This window comes from Artibeus jamaicensis, unplaced genomic scaffold, assembly GCF_021234435.1.
Source record: "Artibeus jamaicensis isolate MK-2021 breed Jamaican fruit bat unplaced genomic scaffold, CSHL_Jam_final contig_464, whole genome shotgun sequence".
Lineage (NCBI taxonomy): Eukaryota > Metazoa > Chordata > Mammalia > Chiroptera > Phyllostomidae > Artibeus > Artibeus jamaicensis.
The window spans coordinates 3,052,161-3,076,956 of NW_026521842.1; the positions used below are offsets into that span (position 1 = coordinate 3,052,161).

The following is a 24,796-nucleotide window of genomic DNA, read 5'->3' on the forward strand; positions in this document are numbered from 1 at the left end:
ACAGTAGGAATTTCCTCAAAAAACTTAAAATAAAACTGCCTCTTGATCCAGCAATTCTACTGTTGGAATTATACCCTAAGAATTCTGAAACACCAATTCAAAAGAACCTATGCACCCCAATTTCATAGAAGCATTATTTACGACAGCCAAGTGCTGGAAACAGCCTAAGTGCCCATCAGTAAATGAGTGGATCAAAAAACAATGGTACATTTACACAATGGAATATTATGCAGCAGAAAGAAAGAATCAACTCCAACCCTTTGCAACAGCATGGATGGAACTGGAGGGCATTATGCTAAGTGAGGTGAGCCAGGCAGTGAAAGACAAATACCATATGATCTCACCAATAAGTGGAACCTAATCAACAAAACAAACAAGCAAGCAAAGTAGAACCAGAGACTTGGAAATAAAGAACAAAATGACAGTGACCAGAGGGGAGCGGGGAGGGGAATACTAGGAAAAGAAGGGAAAGGGTCATCAAGGAACATGTATAGAGGACTCATGGACAAGGACAATGAGGGGGAGGATTGAGTGTGAGGGATGTGGGCAGGGTAGGGGAGAGCAATGGGGGAAAAATGGGGACAAATGTAATTGAACAATAAAAAAAAAATGTTTTAAAGAAGCGGCATGGGAATGCAAAATGGTGTAGATACTTCGGCAAACAGCCTGGCCGCTCCTCGGACTAAACCTGCAGTGACCATATGACCCTGCAAGTGTGCTCCTAGGCACCGGCCCAAGAGCTGTGAAAGCACGCATCCACACAAACACACACCCAGGGGTGTTCACAGTAGTGTGTCCACACAAACACACACCCAGGGGTGTTCACAGTAGTGCGTCCACACAAACACACACCCAGGGGTGTTCACAGTAGTGCTACCACGAGAGCCAAAAGGGGGGCACTGACGTACACATGGATTAGCCTCACAAACATCACAGTGAGTGAAAGAAGCCAGTCACAAACGGTCACATATTACACAAAGCCATTTACATGAAATGTCCAGAATAGGCAAATCCACAGAGAGAGAAACAGTGGTTATCAGGGGCTGGGGAAGAGGGGAGAGAGAAATGCCAGCACTACGGGGTTTCTTCCTCAGGGGATGCAAATGTTCTAAAATTGACTGTGAATACGCCGAGAGTCATTAAACTGTACACTTTAAATGGGTGGATTGTATGAGGTGTGAACTACATCTCAATAAAGCTATTAAAAATACAGTTGTCGCTCAGTGGACCCCTCCCTCTCTGCAGTCTGTGCAGAGAGCTGGCCTGGGCGAGGCGGCAGCCTTCCTTTGCCCCGGGCGGGTGCAGAGTCTCTGCCCCTCCTAACAGACATCACAGCTGCCTGCCCACCCTCTGCTTCCTGGAAATGCCCAATGCCTCTGTTTAATCATAACCCCCTCTTTGCCCAGGCCCCTTGGGGGCTCTCACAGGATGAGTATTTCTCAGAAAGCTTGCTCAGCTGACCAGGGGCTCCTATAGCTGGGGTGTGTTTCCAAGCTGTGCCCCCAAACTCTACAGAGCACCCCTGAAGTCTGACCAGAGGACCCTGGTGGCCTACGCAGAGGAGAAGGCTGGGTTCAGGACTCCTCACAGGACACAGAGGGGGAGTGTCCGATTTCAGATGTGACACTCACCCCCAAGGGCAGGGCTGGTGCAAGGGCCCCGGACTGGGGTGTGCAGACTCTCCGGGTCTATGGCTACAACCAGAAGGTCATAGGGAGAGAAATCCACCTGATTTTTTCCACTAACCTCTACCGGAGGTGTAGGCAGGCATCAGAACACTGTGGTGTATGGCAATCCTGTGATTTTGTCACCAACAGAAATGGCACGTCCTGTGAGAGTGGCTGCTAACAGCCTGGGATAGTGTTACATCCAGGCCTGTTGCAGCCAGAGCAGTGCCGGAGAGCTCACAGTGAACCCCACACCCACCCTGCCGGACACCGGATCGGCCAGCTGAGGGTGGACAGGGCCAAGGACACACAGTGCCCACAGTCTCTGCCTGCCTCTGTGGCCCCACAAATGCCACCCCAAGCTTGTGCTGGCCTGGGGAAGGGACATCCAGTACTGTCCTTCATGCCCCAGGAGACTGCTGCCCAGAGCAGGGGGAACACTGAGGGCTCCATAGGTGGGGCTGATCAACAGACTGGAGACCGGACTCTTTCTAGGGTCCCCCTTACCCACCCCGTGCTGCCTAGCTCCTCCTTCAGGTCCTAGCCTCCAGTCCTTCAGGGAACCTGGCCAGACCCCACCCCAGTCCACTGGTGCAGGGGCTGAGCTCTGCTTCCAGGCACCTGCCACCAGCCAATCCTGGCTGCACAGGCAGGAGGGGTCGGGCCCCCAGGCTGACAGGCCCTCGCGGGAGGGGCTGTGTCTGTGCTGTGTTGCCCTGCAAGGGCCCAGCACCCTGCGGTCAGCTGGAGCCTGCTGCCAGAGTCAGCAGCACCCATTCTCGCCCACCTCTCCCTGTCCTGTCATCTCAGATTCAGGCCACGGAGGAGAGAGCAGAAAGTCTGGTATTCCAGAAACTTCGCTCATCCATCACCAAGAGTTCTTGGGGCCACCAAGAGGAGCAGGAAATGCCAAGAAAACTGGAAGAGTGGCAAGGGAATGGAGGCAGAGGCAGGTCTGATGGTGTGAAGGCCTCAGTGTTCCCACCTCCTTCTCAAAAGGTCCCCTGGCCCCTGGGCACTGTCCTGGCTCCTAGTGGGCTGGGATGTCCCCCTGTTGGGCATAAACACCAACCTCAGGCAAGGGCAGCTGAGGCCTCGATGAAGAGAGAGAAAACAGGTGACAGTGGCACCCACCGAGCAGCAAACACGACCCCCTCTCGGCTACAGGGAGGGGTCACAGCTTGATCGGAGCTGCTCCCCACTGCAGACGAGACTGAGGGGATCTCCACCAGAGAACTGCCCTCCTTTCCAACGGCACTTTGTCGAGAGTCACCCCTGCTCCCTCAGAACCTCTCCAAACCGCCCACCCCAGCCCAGTCCCCACCCCAGGCTCTCCTAGCACCCTCTCTCCACAATCCCCTGGGGTGGGCGCTACCCTTGCGGCAGCAAGGAGTGAACTTGTCTGTTTCACCCCAGGTGAGCTCTCTTGGGTCTTGGCTGGAGGGCTCCCATACCCCCGGATGGAGTTCTGGGTATTTCTACAGGATTCCTCTTTTCTGGCTGCTTTGGGGTACGGAGGCCTAAGATGGGGGTGCTACTGCCTTCCTGAGGGTCAGAGGCACCAGGGCTCGCCCACCCCCAATGCCCACGAGCACCCAGACAACCACCCACCCCAGCTTGCCCAGAAGGAAGCATTGTTGAGTGTCACCTCAAAATCCTCCACACTACAGGGATCCAGTTTCTAGTTAATGCTCTTCACAGTCCTGAGGGGCAGGTGCAGGACTGGAAACTGAGGCAGGGAGGGGGCATTGGAACAGCCTGAGCGCTCAGCCCCCACTGGGCCCTGCTCCATATTGGGTCTATGTGACCACAAGCACTGCCTCCTCCTCCATGCAACAGGGCAGCCGACCGCAGAGGCTGCCGTGCAGACTGAAAGGAGAGGTGCTGACAGTGCTCAGCCCAGGGCTGCCACAGTGCAAGCGGGCCAGAACCGCGGCTCCAACAGGGCGGGTGAGGAATCATCCATGCACCCCTGATGGTAGGAGCAGTAACTTCTCCCTCTCTCTCCTCTCTGTCCCCTCCCAACTCCCCCTTCACAACCCACCCCATCTTTCTGTCTTTGCCCCCACTCCCCTCTCCTTGCCTCTCCTCCCCTCCCTCCCTTTTCTCTTCCCTCTCTCCTGTCTCTCTGTCCCTCCCTCCCTTCCATTTGTCTCTCTTTTCTGTCTCTGTCTCCCCAAACCCCCTCCCACTGTCTCTCCACGAATTTCCTCCGCTGGCTGGCACATCCCTGCTTCTCTTCCTGCTGCTCAGGTCTCCAGCTAATAGGCCATGGTGCCTGTGAACACCTCATGGTCCCTGTCACCAGAGCCACCTCCAGCCCGAGAAAACCCTGACTTCTACTATAGTTCTGCCACATTCTCTTGAGGATACACACACACACAATTTCCTCCAAATTAGGCCCTGCACCATGGATGTGGCCACTCAGCCTCCACGCAGGGAGCGCAAGTCCCCACTCTGTCTGTGGAATGCTGGAGCTGAGGAAAATTCCCAGTGAGGCTGTGGGCTGGGGCCTTCATCCCTAGAGGGTTTGTCTCCTGTCTTGTTGCTCTTTTATTATTTATTATTTCAATTTTAAATATATTTTATTGATTATGCCATTACAGTTGTCCTATTTCCCCCCTTCCTTTCCCTCCACCCTGCACCCCCTCCCCTACCATTCCTCCCCTTTAGTTTATGGCCACGTGTCTCAAGTTCTTTAGATTCTATATTTCCCATACTATTCTTGCCCTCCCCCCTATCTATTTTCTGCCTACTATCTATGCTACTTATTTTCTGTACCTTCTCCCTCTTTCTCCTCCTCCCACTCCCCTGTTGCTAACCCTCCATGTGATCTTCATTTCTATGTTTCCACTCCTGATCTAACTGTCCTCTTAGTTTGCTTTTGTTTTAGGTGTGGTTCTTAATAACTGTGAGTTTGCTGTCCTTTCACTGTTCATATTTTTATCTTCATTTTCTTAGATAAGTCCCTGTAACATTTCATATAATAAGGGCTTGGTGATGATGAACTCCTTGAATTTGTTCTTATCTGAGAAGCACTTTATCTGTCCTTCCATTCTAAATGAAAGCTTTGCTGGATAGAGCAATCTTAGATGTAGGTCTTTGGATTTCATGACTTGGAATACTTCTTTCCAGCCCCTTCTTGCCTGTAAGGTCTCTTTTGAGAAATCAGCTGACAGTCTGATAGGAAGTCCTTTGTAGGTGACTGTCCCCTTATCTCTTGCTGCTTCTAGGATTTTCTCCTTCATTTTCATCTTGGCTAATGTAATTATGATGTGCCTTGGTGTGTTCCTTCTTGGGTCCAACTTCTTTGGGACTCTCTGAACTTCCTGGATTTCCTGGAAGTCTAGTTCCTTTGCCAGATTGGGGAAGTTCTGCTTTGTTATTTGTTCAAATAAGTTTTCCACTCGTGGCTGTTCTTCTTCCCCTTCTGGTACCCCTATAATTTAAATATTGGAACATTTAAAGATGTCCTGGAGCTTCCTAAGCCTCTCCTCATTTTTTTGAATTCTTGTTTCTTCATCCTTTTCTGTTTGGTTATTTTTTTTCCTCCTTCTGGTCCACCCCTTGATTTGAGTCCCAGTTTCCTTTCCATCACTATTGGTTTCCTGTGTAATTCTATTCATTTCAATTAGTTTCGCCTTCATATGTTTGTCTAATTTGTAACTAAAATCAACCAGTTCTGTGAGCATCCTGATCACCAGTGTTTTGAACTGTGTATCTGAAAGTTTGGCTATCTCTTCATTGCTTAGAATTATGGGCTCTGGGGCTCTGAGTTGTTCTTGAGCCATGTTTTGGTCTGTTTGCACCTGTTACATATGAGGAGTGGAGCCTTAAGTGTTTACCAGGGTGGGGCCACCCAGGTCACTGGTTTGTGACGCTGTATATGAGGGCGAGGTCAGAGAGGGACAGGGGTGGTCCCCTCTGCTGCTTCCCGCCGCTGGGGCCTGCGCAGTCTGTTTCACTGTTCGCTCCTTCACTGGTTTATCTGTGCGTGAATGTGTGACCGTGGTCAGCCCTCAGTGGGTCCGCCCGCTACTCCACACCTGGGATCTGCCCACGGCTGGCAGCGTGCCTGGGTCTTGCGCCCCGGTCAGTCCGGTGGGTTTTTCCTGCCCAACCCCACTCTCCTGCTGGCTGTGCCCCTCTTACCAGTTTGGCTGAAGGGTTCGTTGTTGTCAGACTTCATATAGTTCAATTTTCTATGATTTGGCTGCATTTTTATTGCTAAAACTTTGTTGTTTTTAAACTTGGTTGTGGGAGAAGGCACAGTGTTTCCACCTACGCCTCCATCTTGGCAGAAGTCCAGCTGTCTTATTGCTCTTGTTGCTCTCAGTTGAGTTGATTCTGTGTAGGCCCAAGGTGTCAAGCAGGGCCTCCAGTGCCCAGGAGGGTCTGACCCCCAGATGTGGTCCCTGGTGCTCTGGTACAGCCAAAATCACACGGGTTCCCAGGCAGCCTTGCTCCCTCTGGTTCTGAGCACTTAATAATGCTTCTCCAGGAGCATCTGTGATACCCTCGGTCTCAGGTCCCTGTGGGAAAGTCGCTTCCCCAAAGGTTTTCTAGCTGCCCCAGATACCCATCCAGACTCTCTGTTAGACTGGCCTGGCCCCTCTTCCCATCAGCATTAGAACTTGAGGAGCCATGTCCTCCACAGAACCCTGTGGCTATCTATTCACTGCTGTCCCTAGAGCCAGCTCACTGCCTGGTACACAGTCGGTGCTCAACCAATATCCCTGTGGGTCCCAACCTCCCTGCAAACCCCATGGCTGTTCTTTCCCTGCTGGTAAAGCAGATCCTGAATGCAGCTCATCAAAGCCTCTGCAGTGAGAACTGAACAGGATCACCTGACCTCTCCGCCAGCGGGCAAGTACCTACTGTGTGCTTGGCACCCAGTAGAGTGTTAGGTACTCTAGGGACAAGAAAAAGGTGCCCACACAGCTTATGTCAAAGAATCCACCACCCACTCGGGGAGGCAGCATGCAAACAGCCATTGGGGGTGCTCAGAAGTCAGGCGCTGGAATCTAAATCACTGGATCATGGATCTACATTATGTTTTTAAAAAACCCACCCTAACTGCTGTGGCTCAGTGAGTTGGGCCTCATCCTGCAAAGCACAAAGTCACCAGTTTGATCCCCAGTCAGAACACATGCCTGGGTTTAGAGTTTGGTACACTACCCCCTACTCTGGGCATGTACAAGAGGCAACCAATCAGTGTTTCTTTCCCTCTCTTTCTCACTCCCTTCCCCTTTCTCTAAAAGTAAATAAATAAAAAATATATTTTAAAACCTTATAACTCAACACTAAAAAGAGAACCCAATTTTAAAGCAGTCCAAGATTTGAAAAAACATTTCTCCAAAAACATACAAATGGCCAATAAGCAGATGAAAAGATGCTTAGTGTTATTAGGGAAATGTAATCAGAACCTCAGTAAGATGCCACTGCACACCCACTAGGATGGTCGTGATCAAAAAGACAGAGTAACAGGTGTTGGGGAGGATGCGGAGCAGCTGCAATCCTCGAACGCTGGCGATGGCAATGGAGAGCGGGACAGCTGTCCTGGAAGACAGTGCCTTGAACAGGGGAACATATGACTCAGCAGTTCCATTAGCAGATATCTACCCAAGAGAATGGAAGACATATATCCATATAAACACTGTACAAGAATGTTCATAACAGCACTATTCACAATAGCATGAGGGCCGAGGCGGACCGACCCAGAAGTCCATGAACTGATGAACAGATAAACAGAATATGGTCCATTCATACAATGAAATATTATTCAGTCTTAAAAAGAAATACAGTTCTGATACATGGGACATGGATAAACCTTGAGAACATTACGTTAAGTGAAAGAAATCACACATCATGATTCCTCCATTTGTGTGAAATACCCAGAACAGGCAAATCTGCCGAGATGGAAAGTAAACTGGTGGTTAACAGGGGTTGGGGAGAGATGACCGCGGTGGGGAGGGACTATGTAATGCATCCAGGGATTCTCTTCCGGGTGACAAAAGCGTTCTAAGATCAGGTGTGGTGGCAGTTGCACAATCTTGTAAACATGTGAGAAACCACTGAATTGTATAGTTTAAAGGCTGACTTTTATGATATGTGAATTATATCTCCATTAAGATGATACAAAAAAAGTCATTGTGATACCATCTGTCTCCTCTCAGGGGACAGGCTTGATTGGGTACAATCTCTGGGACACAGCAAAGAAGAGTGGGGAACCGAGAAGGGCAGAACGGGGGCTCTAATCCACCACTGGTGTCTCTGAGGTTCCGACACAACGGCAGCAGCAGGAATGATAGCTTATTTATGGAGCTTCTGTGTGCATCTGGCGTACGCTCAGAGACCCTCACCTGGTCTCACTTTTCAACCTTCAGGAAGAACCTATGCAGGCTTATAACGGAGGAACTGGAATCTGAACTCAATTCTATGCCATGCGATTCCGAGGCTTCCGGATCGTGACTTGAGCGAGTTACTCTAACTCACCCACTCACTCCATCCCACCTCGCCAGGCTTCCTGTCTATAAACAGGCAGGCACACTATCCTGTGGACCCAGCCTCACCTTACTCAGCCCCCAAGTAAGGTGAGGGTGTGATAATGCAATGGATGAAAACTTTGGCCACACGGCCAAGACATGCAAGTGTTGAGTCTCTGTCCTATCTCTGCCCTTACTGTCCCCCCACCTCCTACTAAGTACAATGTCACCCTCGGTCTGACTGCAGCTTCTACCGCCAAGCTCACATCAGGCATGCCTCCTGGTCCTCCTCTCCAGCGATGCCGCCTCCCCTGTCACTATACCTCGGAGCAGGGTGGTGCCCCATTTAGATCTAGACTTGCAACACCCACCTCACCCTCACCTGGCCATGTGCAGCTTGCCACGTGACTCTTAGCCCCCATTCCTCACACCACTCCTCCCCCAGGGTGGCCTCTCTCTTAGATAGGAGCTGGTAGTCCTGGGCTCTGTCCTCCTGCTCAGCCCACCTCCTGGCTCTTGGGGTTCTAGTCCTCCCCAACCCACTGCCCCTATCCAGATCCAGGCCATCATCCCTTCTCCCCTGGACACCTGCTCCCCCAGTATCCCCCAGCTTTCAGTTTTATGCCCCTCCCATTTCCTTCCCCACCCAGCAGCCAGGGTGATTATCTAAAAACAACCCTACAATGACCACAGGGCCCAGCAAGTACACTTCTGGATATTTACTCCAGAGAAATGAAGGCTTATGCTCACATACAAACCTCTACACAGAGGTCTGTAGCAGATGTATTCCTCATAGCCCCTAACAAGAAATATCCCAGATGCCTCTCATCTGGGGACTACTTAAACACATGATGGTCCATCCACACCATGAAATACTAGGCAGCAATGAAAAGGAATGAACCATTGACACAGTAATGACCTGCACAAATCTCCAAAGAAATAGACTGAGTGAAAAAAGCCAACCCCAAAGATTAGATACCATATGATTCCATTTACAGAATCAACATTCTTGAAATGGACAGCAGGTCAGGGGTGCCCAGGGGTGAGGAGATACAGGGGTGAGAGGGAGGCTGACACGGCTATGAAAGGATGAGTGGGAGAAAGGCTGAACATTCTGTGTGTGACTGTACCAATGTATCAACGCTCTGGCTGTGACATTGAACTAGAGGTTTTCAAAGATGTTACCACTGGAGGAAGCTAGGTGTAATACACAGGGGATCTGACTGTATTATTCCTCACACCTGCATGTGAATCTATAATCATCTCAAAATAAAAAAGCTTAATTAGAAAAACACAAACACCAGATAGTGTTGCTGCCCTGCTTAAATTGTTCAGTGCCCTTCCCTGGCCTCCCAGCAAAATCCAAAGTCCCTCCCATGGAAGATCTCTGTGCTCAGACCCCCTGACACTCTTCCCCTCAGCCTTGGTTTTTGGAACAAGCCAAGCTCGTTCTGGCCTCCGAGCCTTTGCATGTGCTGTTCTCCCATGCTTCCCATGATGCATATCCTCCGGCTCTCCACTGATTTGCATGCATCATTCATTGTCCAACCTTCCGGAACTATCCCCTCCCCTGCTACAGGTAGGGCCACAGGGAGTAGCCCTGTAGACTGGGTCTCTGCCCTCTAGAAGCTTTCCATCCAAGGGGAGGAGATAGCCCCAGAAGCCACTAATTACAGGATACAGGAACATGCGCAATACTGGAGGGCCCAGAGGCACTGCAGAGGTCAGAGGATGGATGCCCTACAGCTGGCAAACCCATCCTTACCCCACAACACCCTCACCAAAGTGCATTTCAACTATTGCTCCCTCCTGTCCCCAAGCTGCCCACAAGCAGCTAGGCCTCTGAACTCAACAGTGAGCAACCAAATGTCCAGGGGCAGGGCCACAGAAAGGTTATGCACAACAGTTAGCTGGACAGTCTCCAGGCTGGCAGGGGTGTACAAGCTCAGGGCCCCTTGACTTTGCTTTTACAAAAAGCCTCCAAGTAAGGTGAGGGTGCAATACCTGCTTACCAGGTAGCACCCTTCTCCCCACTCCCACGTATTCCTGGGAGGAGCTTCTTGCCTTAGTTCCTGAAACCCTCCCCACTGAAAAGCCCTCTTGGGCCACCCTATAGTCAGACTGCTACCCCATACCTAGAAATGCCTCATATTGTTTATAGTGGTCCTCAACCCCAACACTGAGAGGGACACAGGTGCTTCTTAAGGCATGTTCTTAGGACCCCCTATACTGGGTGTGTGACCATGCAGTAAACTCCTAAGCCCTCTTCCTAGGAGCCTGTGCAGAGGTCCGGCCTGGGCAGTTCAGACTGGTGACCACACATTGCTGAGTCCCTGTTCCCACATCTCCCACTCTGCCCACCCCTGGTCTTTGCTTTGGACCCACAGGCCTGTAGGAGCCCACTGGCTCTGCCCTCCTCCCATCTCCCACTTGCTGGGCTACTGAGATCCATCTCTGCACATTTAAGCCCTCATGAAGAATGGAAGGGCTCTCCATTCCTGGGGCCCATGGATAAGTCCCAGAGTCTGTGAACCCAGTTAAGTGTCCACAAAACATCACATGTGTGTGGGACATGCATGTGTCCTGGGAAGGGGCCCACGGCTTCATAACACTCTCAAAGGGGCCTGGAAGAATGCACAAGTTTATGGCTGGCTGGGGAAAGGCCCACCGAAGGCCAGGTTTAGAAGAGCGTGGTATCACCCTTCCCTGCCTCTCCTGCACTGTAAGGCCCTGGGCTCCTCTCTGGGCCTCCCAGCTTCCTCATCTGTCAAGCAAGAAAGTGGTTGGAATAACTGCTCCATTGCTGGGTGCTAGAGACAATTCTGGGGCCAGCCGAGCCCCGCTGTGCACATATGTCCTCATCAAGCCACATAATCCCATGAGTCTCATTTTTTTCTCACTCTTAAATGGGAGCACATGACTTATCTCAAAGCACTGTTTTAAAGAATAAAAGGAATAACATGTTTGGTAAAGTGCTGTACTCAAAAAAAAAGTGGACATTTAAAATTCTTTCACAGGGATCTCCCTGGTTTTGTGATTCTGTAGGAGGGTGCAGCCAGGGGACCCCCAAAAGAAGAATTTGCAGTGGGGTCCAGAACTCAGGGTGTCCAGGAAATATTAAAAATATGGGATGTGCTCACCCCCACAAGTCTGAGCTGATGGGATGGGATACATGGAGCAGGGCTACTGAGTTGTTTTGCATAGCAACAGTTTTGAAGATAACCTCTAGAATGGTCATTTAACATATCTATAACCTTTAACTGGTTTCATAGATATGTTAAATAGCTGTGGCCATGCTTTGAGCCAGGGAGAAGAGTGACTTCCACTCAAGGTGTAACTGGGAGGCAACTCCCCAGCCCTCGTTACATGGCCTGCATGAGAGCTTGGAGATGATTGGCTCCATGCCATGGGGCCACACCTGCCCAGACTCACTGTGGCAGCCCAGTAAAGCTGGGAGGATAGGGGAGTCCTGGTGAGTGTAGCCGATTGTGGGAGGAGTCGGAAATGGGAGTGCAGAGGAAGATCGGTGCTGGGATTTAAATGCAGAGTGGCAGCCACTGGGGAGAGAATCACCATGTAGCTTTAGCGGAGAACCACAGCGCGGCTTCCTATTTCTTTTCCTGAGATATGGTACCTTGGACTGGGTGAAGGGGGAAAGAGGGACTGTGTGTGTTTGTGCGTGTTTTAAGGGACTTTGGGATTTTAATGAAGACATTAAGTCATTACTTTTAAGTCTGTATAACTTGAATAAATAATTCCTTTCCTTTTCACCAAACTCTAACATGGAGAGCTATAATTCTCTGGCAAAGGGAAAGGCAAACCTAGGACAGAGGGACCCCAGGAGAAGGGGGGGGTCAAGTAGGTAACACTGTAGGACCCCCTGCCCTGGTAGCCAATCCGGGAAAACCATGGGAGAACACATGTGTGGTACCTTTAAAGTAACACAACTACTTGTACATGCACAATAAAAGCCTGCCAAAACTAGCCAGGAAGGATCCTCCCTATAAGAATAGAGTCCCTCCAGCCTATGAGGTCAATCTCTGCTTGGAGTTGGCCTGCTCCCATGTTCTCTGCTATAAACTCTGGGTGTTTGGTTCAATTCTTTGTCTTGATCACCAAGAACCTGATTACCCGTGCCCACCTGTGACAATTCTGGGTTTCACTTACGTGTCTTGGTGTTGGGGACCACTTTGTGTAGTATCAGAAACTGTAGTCCTGTTGGGAACCGCCCTCCCTGGTCTCAGGAACTGTAACTGCCTCCCATGTCTAAGTGAGTGACCTCTAGAATGTCAAAGCTCCTCCTCCGGAAGGAGACAAAGCTCGTCTCTGGCAGCAAGAGCTGCTTCTGCTTCTTCCCCTGCCACCAAAGCATGCTTGATGTCCATGGTGGGTACGGCCCCTCAAAGAGGGGCAACCTAGGCCAGACACAATCACTTGGGAAGCCATCATGGAAGGACTGGGGCGGGGGGGGGGGAGGCTGCAACAAAGAGGGACCCATGGACCCTCATCCATCCCAAGCTATTGTTACATAGCCGAGTCCCCATTTCCATCTGGGAGAAGCCCTGCCTGGCTCTAATCCACTTAAGCCTAAAAACCTATTAAGAGGGAGGCAGTGCTGCCCTGTGCTGGAAAGGGCAGGTATTGGGGTAAATCAGGGCTAAGAAAGAATATGTAAAAATCCTTTGAAACCTGCTTTGTTTAGAATGCTCTCACTTAAATGATAAGGGTCCAAGCAAGAAGTTGGTTCCTCAAAGTTTTCTGGCTCCTTAGCTATCTGACCCTGACTGGGAATAAGCCCTCATAGTTCTTTGAATGATATCTATTGTTTGATCCTTACCTGTATTCTTGTGCAAACAAACCCAATAAAAGCCCCTTGAGCAGGGGGCTCTTGGCCCTTCCCCTTTGAGGGATCAGCCACCTTTCCTCTCCAAGCAGATCATGTCTTGGTAGTGTTTACTTTCATCTGTAGTGGACTGGGGGAATTTGTGGGCAAAGTTGCCCCCACATGGTCCCTTGTGAGCAGGCCTTGAGAGAGCCCTGTGAGTCTCAACCAGAACGCCAGGAATGCAGGAGGCAGGCATGACCCGATACTAGCACAGAGGGTTTCCGTGGGAGATCAGGCCTGAAGAATGCATTGTACCCCTTGAGGCTTGCTTTGCTCTGTATAGCCCTGTTGGTATTAACCAGATATTTAAATTCAAAATTTAGGGGAGTGAACTCCTAATCTCATGAACCACACCTTAACACCTCTGGTGTCAGAATGTCTAACAGATGCGAACCTGAGGCAGATCTCTGTGTTGCTCAATTAGTATTTATAGATAGTACCTGTTTTCTGTAACTATGGCCTGTAGATGATGAATGATGAGCTTTGCATGCATATTGTACACCCCTGCACATATTGATCCCAATAGAAGCCATTTTGATGGCGATCCCAAGAAGGGCTCGGGCTATTCTCCACTAGAGGGAATCGCCATCCCTTTCCCCATCAGAACAACAGCCTGTGTCCAAGATGACTTATTTCTCATCTATGATGGCCAGAAGAGCTCCGCAGGATGGGGCATCTGCATTTTGGAGCACTTTCAAAGTGAAGTCTGTGAGACACTGCAGTGAGTTGAATAGTGACCCCCCCAAAAAAAAGATATATCTGCACCCTAACCCTTGGTACCTGTTAATTTGCTCTTTGCAGATACAGTGAAGTTAAAGATCTTGAGATGAATTCATCCTGGGTTTTGGCTGGGCCCTAAATCCAATGACAAGCGTCCTGCTAAGAGCTAAGACAGGAAGAAGAGAAGGCACAGACACAGAGAAGGCCAGGTAGTGGCAGAGGCAGAAACAGGACAGTGCTTGTCCTTATTGTAATGTAGCTGTTGTGCTTGGAAGCTTTCTAGTTTATTTCAGTTTTTTAATTGAAGCACAACATTAATTTCATGAGCCACTTGACCCAGAGTTTGCAAACCTCTGTCTAGAGCAGCAACACTTGCTCAATTGTCACATACACAGGTGGGTGCCCCACTCTAAGATCCTGCTGGAGTGGTATAGGATGGACCCCCAGATGCATCCCTGTGATTCCCATGTGCAGCTAAGGATGCTCTGGAAGAGAGGCCCTCAACCTTAGCTGCACATTAAACCACCTGGGCAGTTTACAAAAGACCCCCAGTGCTAGTCTACATGCAGACCACCTCACACAACTCAGGCATCAGTATTTTTCAAAGCACCAGATGACTTCAAGCACAGCCAAGATGGGAACTGCTGGGTCAGAGTGGTGCCCCCTACATTTGAACCTCCTGGTCATCTCCCCAGCATGTGGGCTCTTGCCCTGGAGGTCTGCACTGGGGCCTGAGAGTTTTCATTTGTAACTGTCTCCGGGGGACCATCTCTGATAATTCTACAGTGCACCAGGGTTAACAGGCACTAGCCTGGAGCCATGCTTCTAAAAGTGGGCCCTGGACCAGCAGCATCAGTATCCACTGAAACTTGTAAGAAATGTCAATTCTGGGGCAAGATCTCAGGGGTGGGGTCAGCAATCTGTTTCACGTGCCTTCCAAGCGAGCCTGATACTCAAATTTGTGGAGCACTGGCCTAGAGTGACAGACAGTGGCAAGCCAACACCCTGCTCAATTCCTGTGCTTCTTCAGCTGCACAAACTGACACTTGGATCTTTGGGGGGACCTCCAAAGCACCAGAGGACCCCTGTGGGTCCCTAACACCTGTGACATCCCTGGGAAGGCAGGAGATGGCATATGTTGAAAGGAGAAAAGTGTTTTGATTTCATCAGAGAAGTGAGAACACTGAGGTAGAGAGGACAAGCCTTCTTCAAGATCAGCAACTTCAGTCTCGGAGCAACAGCTGCCCTGCCCACCCTCCCAGACTCAACCCAGGTGTGCCCTCCCTGGTACCCCTGCTGCTCACTCAGGCATACACACACTTCCTTCCCGTCTCAGAACTCTCACCTGTGGTAGTTCCATGCAGGGACCCTACAGTCTGGTGTGAGAAATCCCTAATTATTTCACATATTTTAGTTTTGCATCCAGACTGCATACTCTTTTTGGTAGAAGTCATATCATTCTTTTTCTTATACTACTTTATTTTTATTTGTTTATTTTCCCCAACAGCCTACATTACTGCAAACTATGTACCACATACGTAGTGCTACAGATGGAATATCTGTATCCCCAAAGTTCATATCTTGAAATCCAAACTCCCAATGCATTAGTATTAAGAAGGAGCAGATCATGTCTTGGAGGAGCAGATCACTTTTTAAGAAAAGACTGATAGGATTAGGCTGAAAAATAGGCAACGACCCGCAGGGTTTGTGAAGGTGGAACCCCCACAAGCAAAGTTAGTGCCCTCATGAAAGAGACCCTGGAAAGCTCCTTTGCCCCTTCCACTGTGTACAGAGAAGCTGGCAGTCTGTAACCCAGAAGAGGGCCTTCACTAAACTCCAAATCTGTCGGCACTTTGGCCTTAAACTTCCAGCCTCATGAGAAATGAATGTCTGCTGTTTGTAAGCCCCCAGCCTGTGGTGTCAGTCACAACAGCCTGAACAGACTGACACACAGAGTCAGTGCTCAACAAATATCTCCAAGGTAATTCACTGAAGGTGAAGCTGAGCTTTTCCGTGTTTGTGCCTTAAATGTAGTAGAAACTCAGTAAGTGCTTCTCAATGACTGAGTGAATTAAGCCAAGGAAAAGATAGCAGTAAAGAGACAGCAAGTGAGTAGATGAAAGGGTATTTTTTTTGCTCATTTTTGCTAGCGCTTTGCAATGAATGCCACTCTTTAAATAGTGCTCCAAAAATGTCTTCTGATCATGACTGGTTTCCACCATTAGACTATTATTACTCTATAATTCATTGTATTCAACACCATCCATCTTACTCAGGTAAAATGCTGGCAGAGACTCTTATGACCAATGACAGAGCCCATAACAAAATGAAACTGATCAAGTACTTATAACAGCAATGCTTTGAAGAGAGTTTAATTTTTCCCTTTCATGTCTATGTCCAGTCCTAAGTTCTTGCAGTGAGATGTGTATATGAAATGATAGCAGTGAATGAAATGATCAAATGCTACATTTCCCAGTTCATTCATTCCACAGATATTTACTGAAGGCCATGAGACACTGGCTCTGTTTTAGTCCCTGGACACACAGCAGTGACCAGCAGAGACAACAGACAACAGTAAGCTTTTTCCTTCCTATAAAAAGCTTACTTGCATTCCACCAGCACTGTCCAATATGGTATCATCACTAGTCACAAGTGGCTACTGAGCACCTGAAATGTGACCAGCATGGCTGAGGCACTACATTCACCAATTTCATTTCATTTTAATTCATTTAAATTAAAATTCCAATAGTTGCATGAGGCCAGCCACTGGATTGGGCAGGGTGGTCCGTATGACTAATCCATTGATGCCAGTTTAAAGAGAATAAAGGTAAAATAGTTTTTCATCACTGCTACAGACAAGCTTACTCCTTTGCCTGCTTTAGTTGTGTACTTATAGTTCCTATGTGCTCTCTGGAAACTGAGCACATACAACAGGAGGCAGAAGTGAATCCCAGACTTCAGAGCAACTTCTACAAGTCTTACTGAAGGACCACACCCCAAACCCACCTACACCAGCTGGGAGAGGCTCTCCCAATTCAGCAGGAAGCACCAGGAAGGCACTCAACTTTTTTAGTGAAGACTGACAGGACTGGGGTGAAAAATAGGCAAACACCCTCAGGGAAGGTGTTTCTTGGAGTAAGGAGCCCACACACTGACAGAACGAGAGCAGGCAAACTTCTGACAGCCAAGTGTGCAGGAGGGGTCAGAGTCAGGCGGTCACTGGCCAGGAGGCGTGGTTTGGCTGGAAGAGATGGCCTGGCAAGAATCAGAGCAGAGCCAGCCTCCCAGGCAGGATTTGTGGGGCGCTCTCCAAGGTGCTGAAGACACTCCTCTCCCTCTCCCTCTCTCTCCCCTAAAGGAAGACAGGTGGACCCAAGGGAGCCAGCCCCTGGGTCTAAACCACACAGCCTGGTTGTGGCAATGCCAGGACCCCACAGAACTCCCTTCATCTACCACGTGGCCTCTCACAAGCCAGAAAATTACAAATGGGGGGAGCAGCTGATCCAAGAAGGGGTGGACCATTGTGGAAAATTAAAACACCACTCTTTTTACAGTGCTCACAACTCTAAATATCTTGTCATTCAAGAACACAATGAGTTGTATATACGAAATTACCAGCTCAGACGTGGTAGCTGGTTCTCTTTACTGTAGCAGAGGCCTGGAGGAAACCGACAAAGGAGTCTTGAAGAAAAACAGCAGAGGTTCCTGGCCCTCCCTCCACGCCACTACCACCCTTTGTTTTCCCAGGGTCTTCCTCCCTCTAGCCTCATGTCCCTTTCCTCAGGTTGGCTGCATTAACCGTTCATGCCAGCCAGGGGCGACTCACTAACTCTGGGTGGAGTGGCTATTTTTGGAGGGTGCTGATCCTCACTTCCTCACCAGCCCTGCTGGGCTTCTTAATATAAAGCCCGTCAAATCGCTCCAGGGCTGAGCTGGGTGAGGGAGTCTTCAGTAACACTTCTTTCTCAGCTATTATTGGCAACAAAGAACTAGTTATTTGCCTTTTCCTTCTCCTTTCACCTCATGGAGCCTTCTCCCTCCCCAAAGTGGCTGAAAGAGAATTTCTGAGGAGATGCTTTTATCTCCCATAGCTGAGTGATCAATTTTATGCATTTCTAGAAGGAGTTCCGGTGGGCGTAATGTGTGGATGGGCCCGCTTCCTCCTAACCTGGACATTTGGATTCAGAAATTTATTTTCACATATCCACGGCTAAGTACTAAAAATATGCTCAATGGCTGTTTATTTTGTGTGGATAAAGGGCTTCCCCCCTTCCAAGGGGCGCTGGCTGCAGAAACGCGTGTTGAAAGTGGAAAGGCAGCATTCTGTTCCATCTGTAATCTGAGCCCTCCTCTAGGGCTGGCACTCTCCCTCCCAGGGATGGCTGCGTCTCAGGAGCAGGAATCAGTAAGGATTGGAGTACACGGCCAGAGAACAAAGCTGGGAGGGTGCACGTGGCTATGTTTTGGGGACAGGATGGAACACGTCTCTGGGTGACAGGTGTATTGTGTGCCTGTGTGCGCAGGCGCGGGGTGGGGGGGATCTGAATTTCAACTGTGGGCGTGTGTGATTTGTGTGGGTGGAGGGATCTGGGCGGGTGAACGGAATCTGTATTTGAGGGGGAGAGGCCGGGTGTGTGAGATGACTCATATCTTTCAGCCTGTGGGAGGGTTTATTTGCTGGGGCTAACTTTTGGTCCCAGGGGTCCTATGCACACGGCACCCAGGAGGAAATATTTACCTGTGTAGCTTAGCACAGGAGTCCAGCAAGTGGAGAAGCGGCAGTGTGACTGATGGGACCCAAGCGGGGCGTCTGAGCGTGTGTGTCTGCGAATGTGCCCTTGTCGGTCTACAACTCTGGGCTGCTGCACCGAGAAGAGAGGAACGGGTGTGGAGGAAGAGGAACGAACGAGGAGGCAGTTTTGAACCAGGCAGTTTGGAAAGGGGTGTTCCACACAGAAGCACAGGCTCATGAATTACCATCCTGAGAGTGCACCTGCGTGTGGCCCAGTGCTCACCTGCCTTCTCTGAGCCTGCACTTCCCAATGTGGGAAGTGGAAGGAATAATCCTGGAAAGGAAGAGGAATCAAGTGCTATAATTCATGCAAACACTCGCCCGTGCCCTGCACACAGGAAGTGTTTAATATCGCCATTTATTATCCTTTTCGAAATCATCATTGTCATGTCTAGCTATTATAGGTTCTAAAACATAATCATTACATGTGACATACCCTGCATGTGAACTGTAATAAGAAAATAGTCATAAATAATAATGACTGCTTACTGGTATAGCCATGTATACCACCTCAATTAATTCCCACCTATTTTACAGGAATTACTATAAGCCCTCTGAACAGGTGAAGAAACAGAAGCTCAGAGAAGTTTAAAAACTTGCCCAAGGTCACAGAGCAAAGGCACAGCCGGGATTCAAGCACAACAGCTGTAAACTCCGCAGCATGTGCTCTGCCACCTCACACCCCCAGCCTTGCCATCTCCGTGGAGTCACCAACAGACTGTGGAAGCCACTCAGTTCGCTTCACTGAACAATACCTGACTTGCGCTCATGGGAGGATGAACCTCAAGGAGGAGGAGTTGGCAGAAGTGTCCCCAGTTGAAATGGATTCCATACCAATTCCAGCTAAATGTGGAATACATTTGCTATCTGTGCATTATTCATGAATATCACTGTTTTCCCAAGTCAGCACTGGGAGCTGGGCTGAAGTTTGGGAGCTTTGCTGGTGCCTGCCCAATATTCCCATCTCTTGTGTGCAGGAAAAGTTGGATTAGACCTTTAACTCATTAAATGTCCTGCCCTCTCTGAAGAAAGACTCATCGCAGCCCAGCAGCTGGGGAGAAAGTGTAGAGATTCACTGTTTTGTTCCAGCAGACCATAACCCACTGTAGCTCTGCTCACTTGACCGACTGCTCAAAGGCACATTCTCCACGGTCACCTCCTTCCTGATAAGAAGTAGGGGGCGCATTCCATCAAAGTGGCCCCCAATGTCTGGGCTTGATTATCCCAGGCTAAGAAGAGTCAATTTGATTTTCTGTCATGCCATGTCACAAAACAAAAGAGAGCAGCTGGCCCTGGTGACCTGCATCTGTGTGCCTGCCTCTCCTGGCATACAGGTGGTGTGATGAGCACACACTGGGGTTCAAACCTTCATCTGTGCCACAAAGGTGGGGCGCCTGACTCCTGGGCCTCACTACCCACACCTGTAAAATGGACATGATCCCCTCTATCACATGACACTCAAGCAAGAAGATGGAGAGGGGAGGGCTTTAGGAAGCTGACCACTGCTTAGCTGGTTGGACGGGGGACAAAGACCCAGGGTCGTAAATCCAATAAAAGAAGCGTTTCTCACAGCAACATGTCAGACCCTAAACTCACGACCAGCCACAGGATCAGACCCTTTCTTTCCCCAACAATCACAATGTGACTTTCACCCTCCTTCCCAAATGGAAGCTCCATGAGGGCAAAGATTTGTCTGCTTTGTTCACTGCTATTTTTCCAGAGTCCAGAGCACCTGCTCATTAAAGGCACTCAGTAGATATTTGTTGAATGTAGGACAGAACTGCACAGGACACTGAAGATGTCCAGGGAAGGTGGGCAACCTGGAGTGCCAGACCTCACCCTCAGATATTCCGGGGAGTTCCTGACTCCTTTCCTCCACATGTTGCCATGTGCGGCCCCCTGAGCAGGACTACAAAGTCACTCTTCTGGCTCGGGCACAGCTGGGAGCACCTCTAGAGGGACCGATCTGCAGAGCAGCCTAGCCAAAGCCCCGGGGTGACGACTGCTCCTGGGCTCCCGAAGCGCCCAGCTGGGAGCGCCAGGCTGCTCCACCGCCCACCTCAGCCACCCACACCTGCTGCCCGGGCCTCGCTGTGCCTGCACATGGGTGCGTGCACACACACACACACCCACGACCTGGAACCAAGCAGGTCAGGCCGCTCACCTGGCCCCCATGGCCCAGGGTTAGGGAACTCTCCAACCTGATCAGTTAAAACAACAACAGCACAGTAGAGGCCACCTGGGACAAGGGCTGGGCAGGGTGATGACAAGCAGGAGCATTATATAATTAACTGCCCCCACGCCTCCTCCCCTTTGAGGAATAATGAACCCTGCCTCTCTCAGTTGCATAAGCCAAAATAATAATTACTCTCCAGCCCTCTCTCACTCCTGGATGTGGCCAGGGAGCAGGTGTTTAGCACTTGCTTCATACGACTCGGAGGCAGCAAGCAGGCAGGGAGAAGACCACACATACACTTATATTTCTATGCCCACCAGAAGCATACAAGTCACTGCTGTGCCCCACCGCATGCCTCAAAAATTACAACCGCTTCTAAGAATGAACTCCCAGATTGGGGGCTGGGGTGGGGGGTTGCATCAGAGAGCAGGCTTGTTTGGGGTCTGGCTTCAGGAACAGTAAATGCTCCATGCCTCTCTGATGCACCAAGGAGTGGATACTAGCGTGTCCGGGACAGGGGTAGCTGCCAGGCCAGCGAGGCTCCCTGCACAGAAATCTTACAGCAGTGGTAGGCGGCTGGTGGACAGCTCCCTGACTTCCTGCACCAGCTCAACCCTGAATGTGGTGGCATCTTAGAATGAAGGCACAGACCATTCCCTGAACTAATGGGGAAAATGATTCAGCCACTGAACGGTGAAGATTCCTGGGCTCTCGCTAAACAGATGGGCCTCCCTCCCTCTCTCCCTTCAGCAGCCTGCTCTGACAGCACTAGCCCATGTCCAACCACCTAGAAGTTTATTGCCTTGTGTTGGTTTGGATTCGTGCCCCCCCCCCCCCCCCCCGCCTCTATCTCTCTTAATCGCTCCCTTTCCTTTGGCTTGGGTTGATCAGGTCTGTGCGAGGCCCTTTGGCACCGCAGGAGAACAAGAAGCAAAGCTGGGGCCTAAGTTCTGGAGGCCCACACCAAGAGAGCTCTGTCAGCAAGAGGAAGGGGGCCTCTTCCAGCCCCTGTCTGCCCTCAGTGGGTCCTAGAGGAGGCCCTGGGCCCAGACTGGCCTTTCCGTAAGTCTCTGGCCTGCTCTTGAATGATGCATAGACAGTGTTCAGCTCTGCAGCTCCAGGGCCTGGCTCTGCTCCTGGAAAGCCCCCAACACCATTCAGCTGGCACAGGGGTGTTATCCCCCACCAAGTAGTGGGGCAACCTGTAGCCAGGGCAGCCGGGCCTCCAGGGAACCCCGAGAAATGCCCAGATGCCCAGGGCCCCACTGGAGGGAGAAGCTCAACTTCCCCAGAGATAAACAGAAGAGGCAGGAGAAGGTCCCTCCTCCGCCCAGCCCCCGGCCCGCCCGCACCGGCGCACCTACCTCCATCCGAGTAGGTCTCTGTGCCGTAGCCGTCCTGTAGCCCGTTGCTCCAGGTCCCTTCGTACTTGGCCCCGTTGCCCGTGCACTCCCGTACCCCGTAGCGCCCCTTAAATCCGTGCGTCCACTCGCCCTTGTACACCCACTTCCCCTTGCTCTCCAGGCCGATGCCGTGGCGCTTGCCCTGCGCCCAAGTGCCCTGGTACGTGTTGCCGCTGGGCCAGGTGTAGACGCCCAGTACCTCGAAGCCGTGGCTCCACGAACCGGTGTATTCGCCCTGGCCCTTGGGGCCGGTGCAGACGCCATGGCCGTGCGCCTTGCCGTCCTCCCAGCCTCCACAGTAGGACCCTCCATCGTCAAAATTAAACCTACCCCCACTGGACATGCATGTAACTCGGTTTGCAAATCCCGCAAACGGTGAAAAAAAAAAAAAAGGCTATCAACAAACCGGATTCTTGGTTGACTGGCTGGTTTTGTTTTGCTATTTTTTTTTTCAAAGAAAGAATGGAGAAAGCAAAAAACACAGCGAGCAGATTCCGAGCGGCGGGCGGCCGAGGCGCCGGCTTCGGTGGAATTTAAGTCAATCGGGGGAGATTATTCATTTTCGAGCTGCGCCGCGGAGCCTGACCAGCGTCTCGCGCTCCCGCTGGAGACAGGACCGGAGGGGAGGAGGGAGGGGGAGGGGAGGGGAGGGGAGGGAGGGGGCAGGAGCAGCAGTGCTGGTGCAAACGGCTCCACCTCAGCGCGAAGTACCCCTCAGAGGCGAGCCCGCGGGGCTGGCAAAGCAGGCGGGCGCGGGGACCGCGGCTCAGGCTCAGGACGCAGCCCCCCACCTGCGGCTGCCGCGCTGCGGGCGCCCGAGGGCGGCGGCGGCGGGGCCCACGGGCGGCGGCACGGGCGGCGGCGCGGGCGGCTGCACCATATTGGGGGCCACGGGCCGGGCCGGGGAGGCGGCGGCAGCAGCAATGCGGCGGGTCGGGCGGCGGCGGCAACAGCGACGACGGCGTGCTTTTTCAGCCCAGCCTGCGCGCTCTGGCCTGCGCCGCGCGCGTCCGCACCCAGTCCGCGCGCCCCCGCGCCGCACCCCGCCCGCCCTCCAGCCCCCGCCACGGCCCCCTGCTCCTCACGCGCCCGCGGCCTGGCGAGGTGCGCTGCCCTACCTGGCGTAGGGCTGGGGCGCCGACAGGACCCCGAGTGCTCCACCCTCATCCCTACCCTGCACTACTTCCCGCCCAGCTTCCCCTCATTGCCCAGGCACGCCTGGAATTAGGGGTCCAGCCAGCGCACCCCAACCCCCCCTTTTCCCGGGACTTGGATTTAAAGGGACAGGAACTGCGTAATGGGAAGGCGCCCAGCACCCAGGTACTCTCTACCCCTACTGGGAGCCACGAGTAAAATCCGGCCGAACAGGCCCGGGGTGCTCGCAGAGTGGGGGGCGCCGGTAAGGTTCCCGCTCCCCAACCACGCACCTCGCCCCTCCCGCCTGGCTCCAATCTTTGACGCCTGCCTATGGCTTGACTGGCAAGGCTCTTGGCAGACCACAGGTGGTTTTCCTTATGACAATCCGTCCTTTTCCTTACAGTTTGACTCCTTATGTGGAAGGAAGGGGGTGGGGAGAGGAGGCTCTAGCCTCAGAAAACATCCCCCACCCCGTATATTAAAGGAAGGTCTGGTCACACGCACATGTCCCGGAGTAAAGGTACCCCGATCCTATTTCTCCTCTGTGCCCCGGACAACAGGCAGCCCCCCACTCCGGGAGTGGTCATGCTTTGGGAGTAAAGTGTGATCTCCACTCCGGCGTTACTAGGTCTCTCTCGACACATATTCCCACCCCACCCAAGAGCTAGTGCCTGATTCCTGGATCCGAGTATCCTGGGACCAATTTAAAATGCATTTCCTGGACCATAAAAGCCGCGTGCAGAGCCCGCGTTCCCAGCTCTCTCGGAGCGCATGTGGCAAATGGCAGCAGCCAGTGATTCGGAGGGAGACTGCACGGGGTCCGGGCTAATTGGAGTGAGGGTAGGTGGCTCAGGCTGTGTTGAGCCAAGAATTGCGAACCAGGCGGTGGAGCCTGAGATTGAGCACAGCAAAAGGGGTGCAATAAAACCTCCAATTAGCCAGGGGCTCTGCTCAGCAGTCTCCTGCCTGCATTGTTCCCACCTTTGGGTAAGTAGGCTCTCCCTGGAAATCTAGCTCCTCCTCTGACCACCAAAGTTCAAGCTCTGACTTCTAGTCTTGCCCCGGGGAACCAACCCCCCTCCCTAAAGTACCACTGGCCTGGTTGGCAGTCACCTCCTCACCCATCCCCTAGGGGAGGGTCCTTTAGGGAGTTTTTGGTTTAGCTTTGTGATTTGCAGTTACATGGATTCAAAGCACCTTCTCAGCCCTGTCTCCCTGTGCTTCTCTGAACGCCTGCGGGTGGAATTGTTGGGCCAAGCACCTCTGGGACTTCGTAGGAGTTGCTTTCCTGGAGAATTTCCTTTTAACCCTGCAGTGCACCTGCACTTCCCATTCTCTACTTCCTGGCCAGCACTTGGCATTGTCGGACTTGTATTGGGTTTTCCATTTATTTTATTTTGTTAGTCTAGACGGGTATGAAATAGCACCTCAGGGCTGTTTGATGAAAATGAAAAATTTACGTGTAGTAAATATGTAGACAAAAGGGCTGCAGACTTTCCTCACAAGAGTCGGGTTCAAATCCTGCCTCTCG

At 51.4% G+C, this 24,796-nt stretch overlaps 1 protein-coding gene across 1 annotated transcript in view; it reads right to left on the reverse strand.

Annotated features, from left to right (window-relative positions):
- JPH3 (junctophilin 3) overlaps window positions 1-22,471 on the reverse strand; it is a 98,776-nt gene extending 76,305 nt beyond the window's left edge. The window contains exon 1 of the mRNA XM_037142368.2: window positions 22,090-22,471. Within this exon, the coding sequence (XP_036998263.2) occupies window positions 22,090-22,471 (382 nt within the window). The remainder of the gene's footprint in view (window positions 1-22,089) is intronic.
- Between the last annotated feature and the right edge of the window lie 2,325 nt (window positions 22,472-24,796).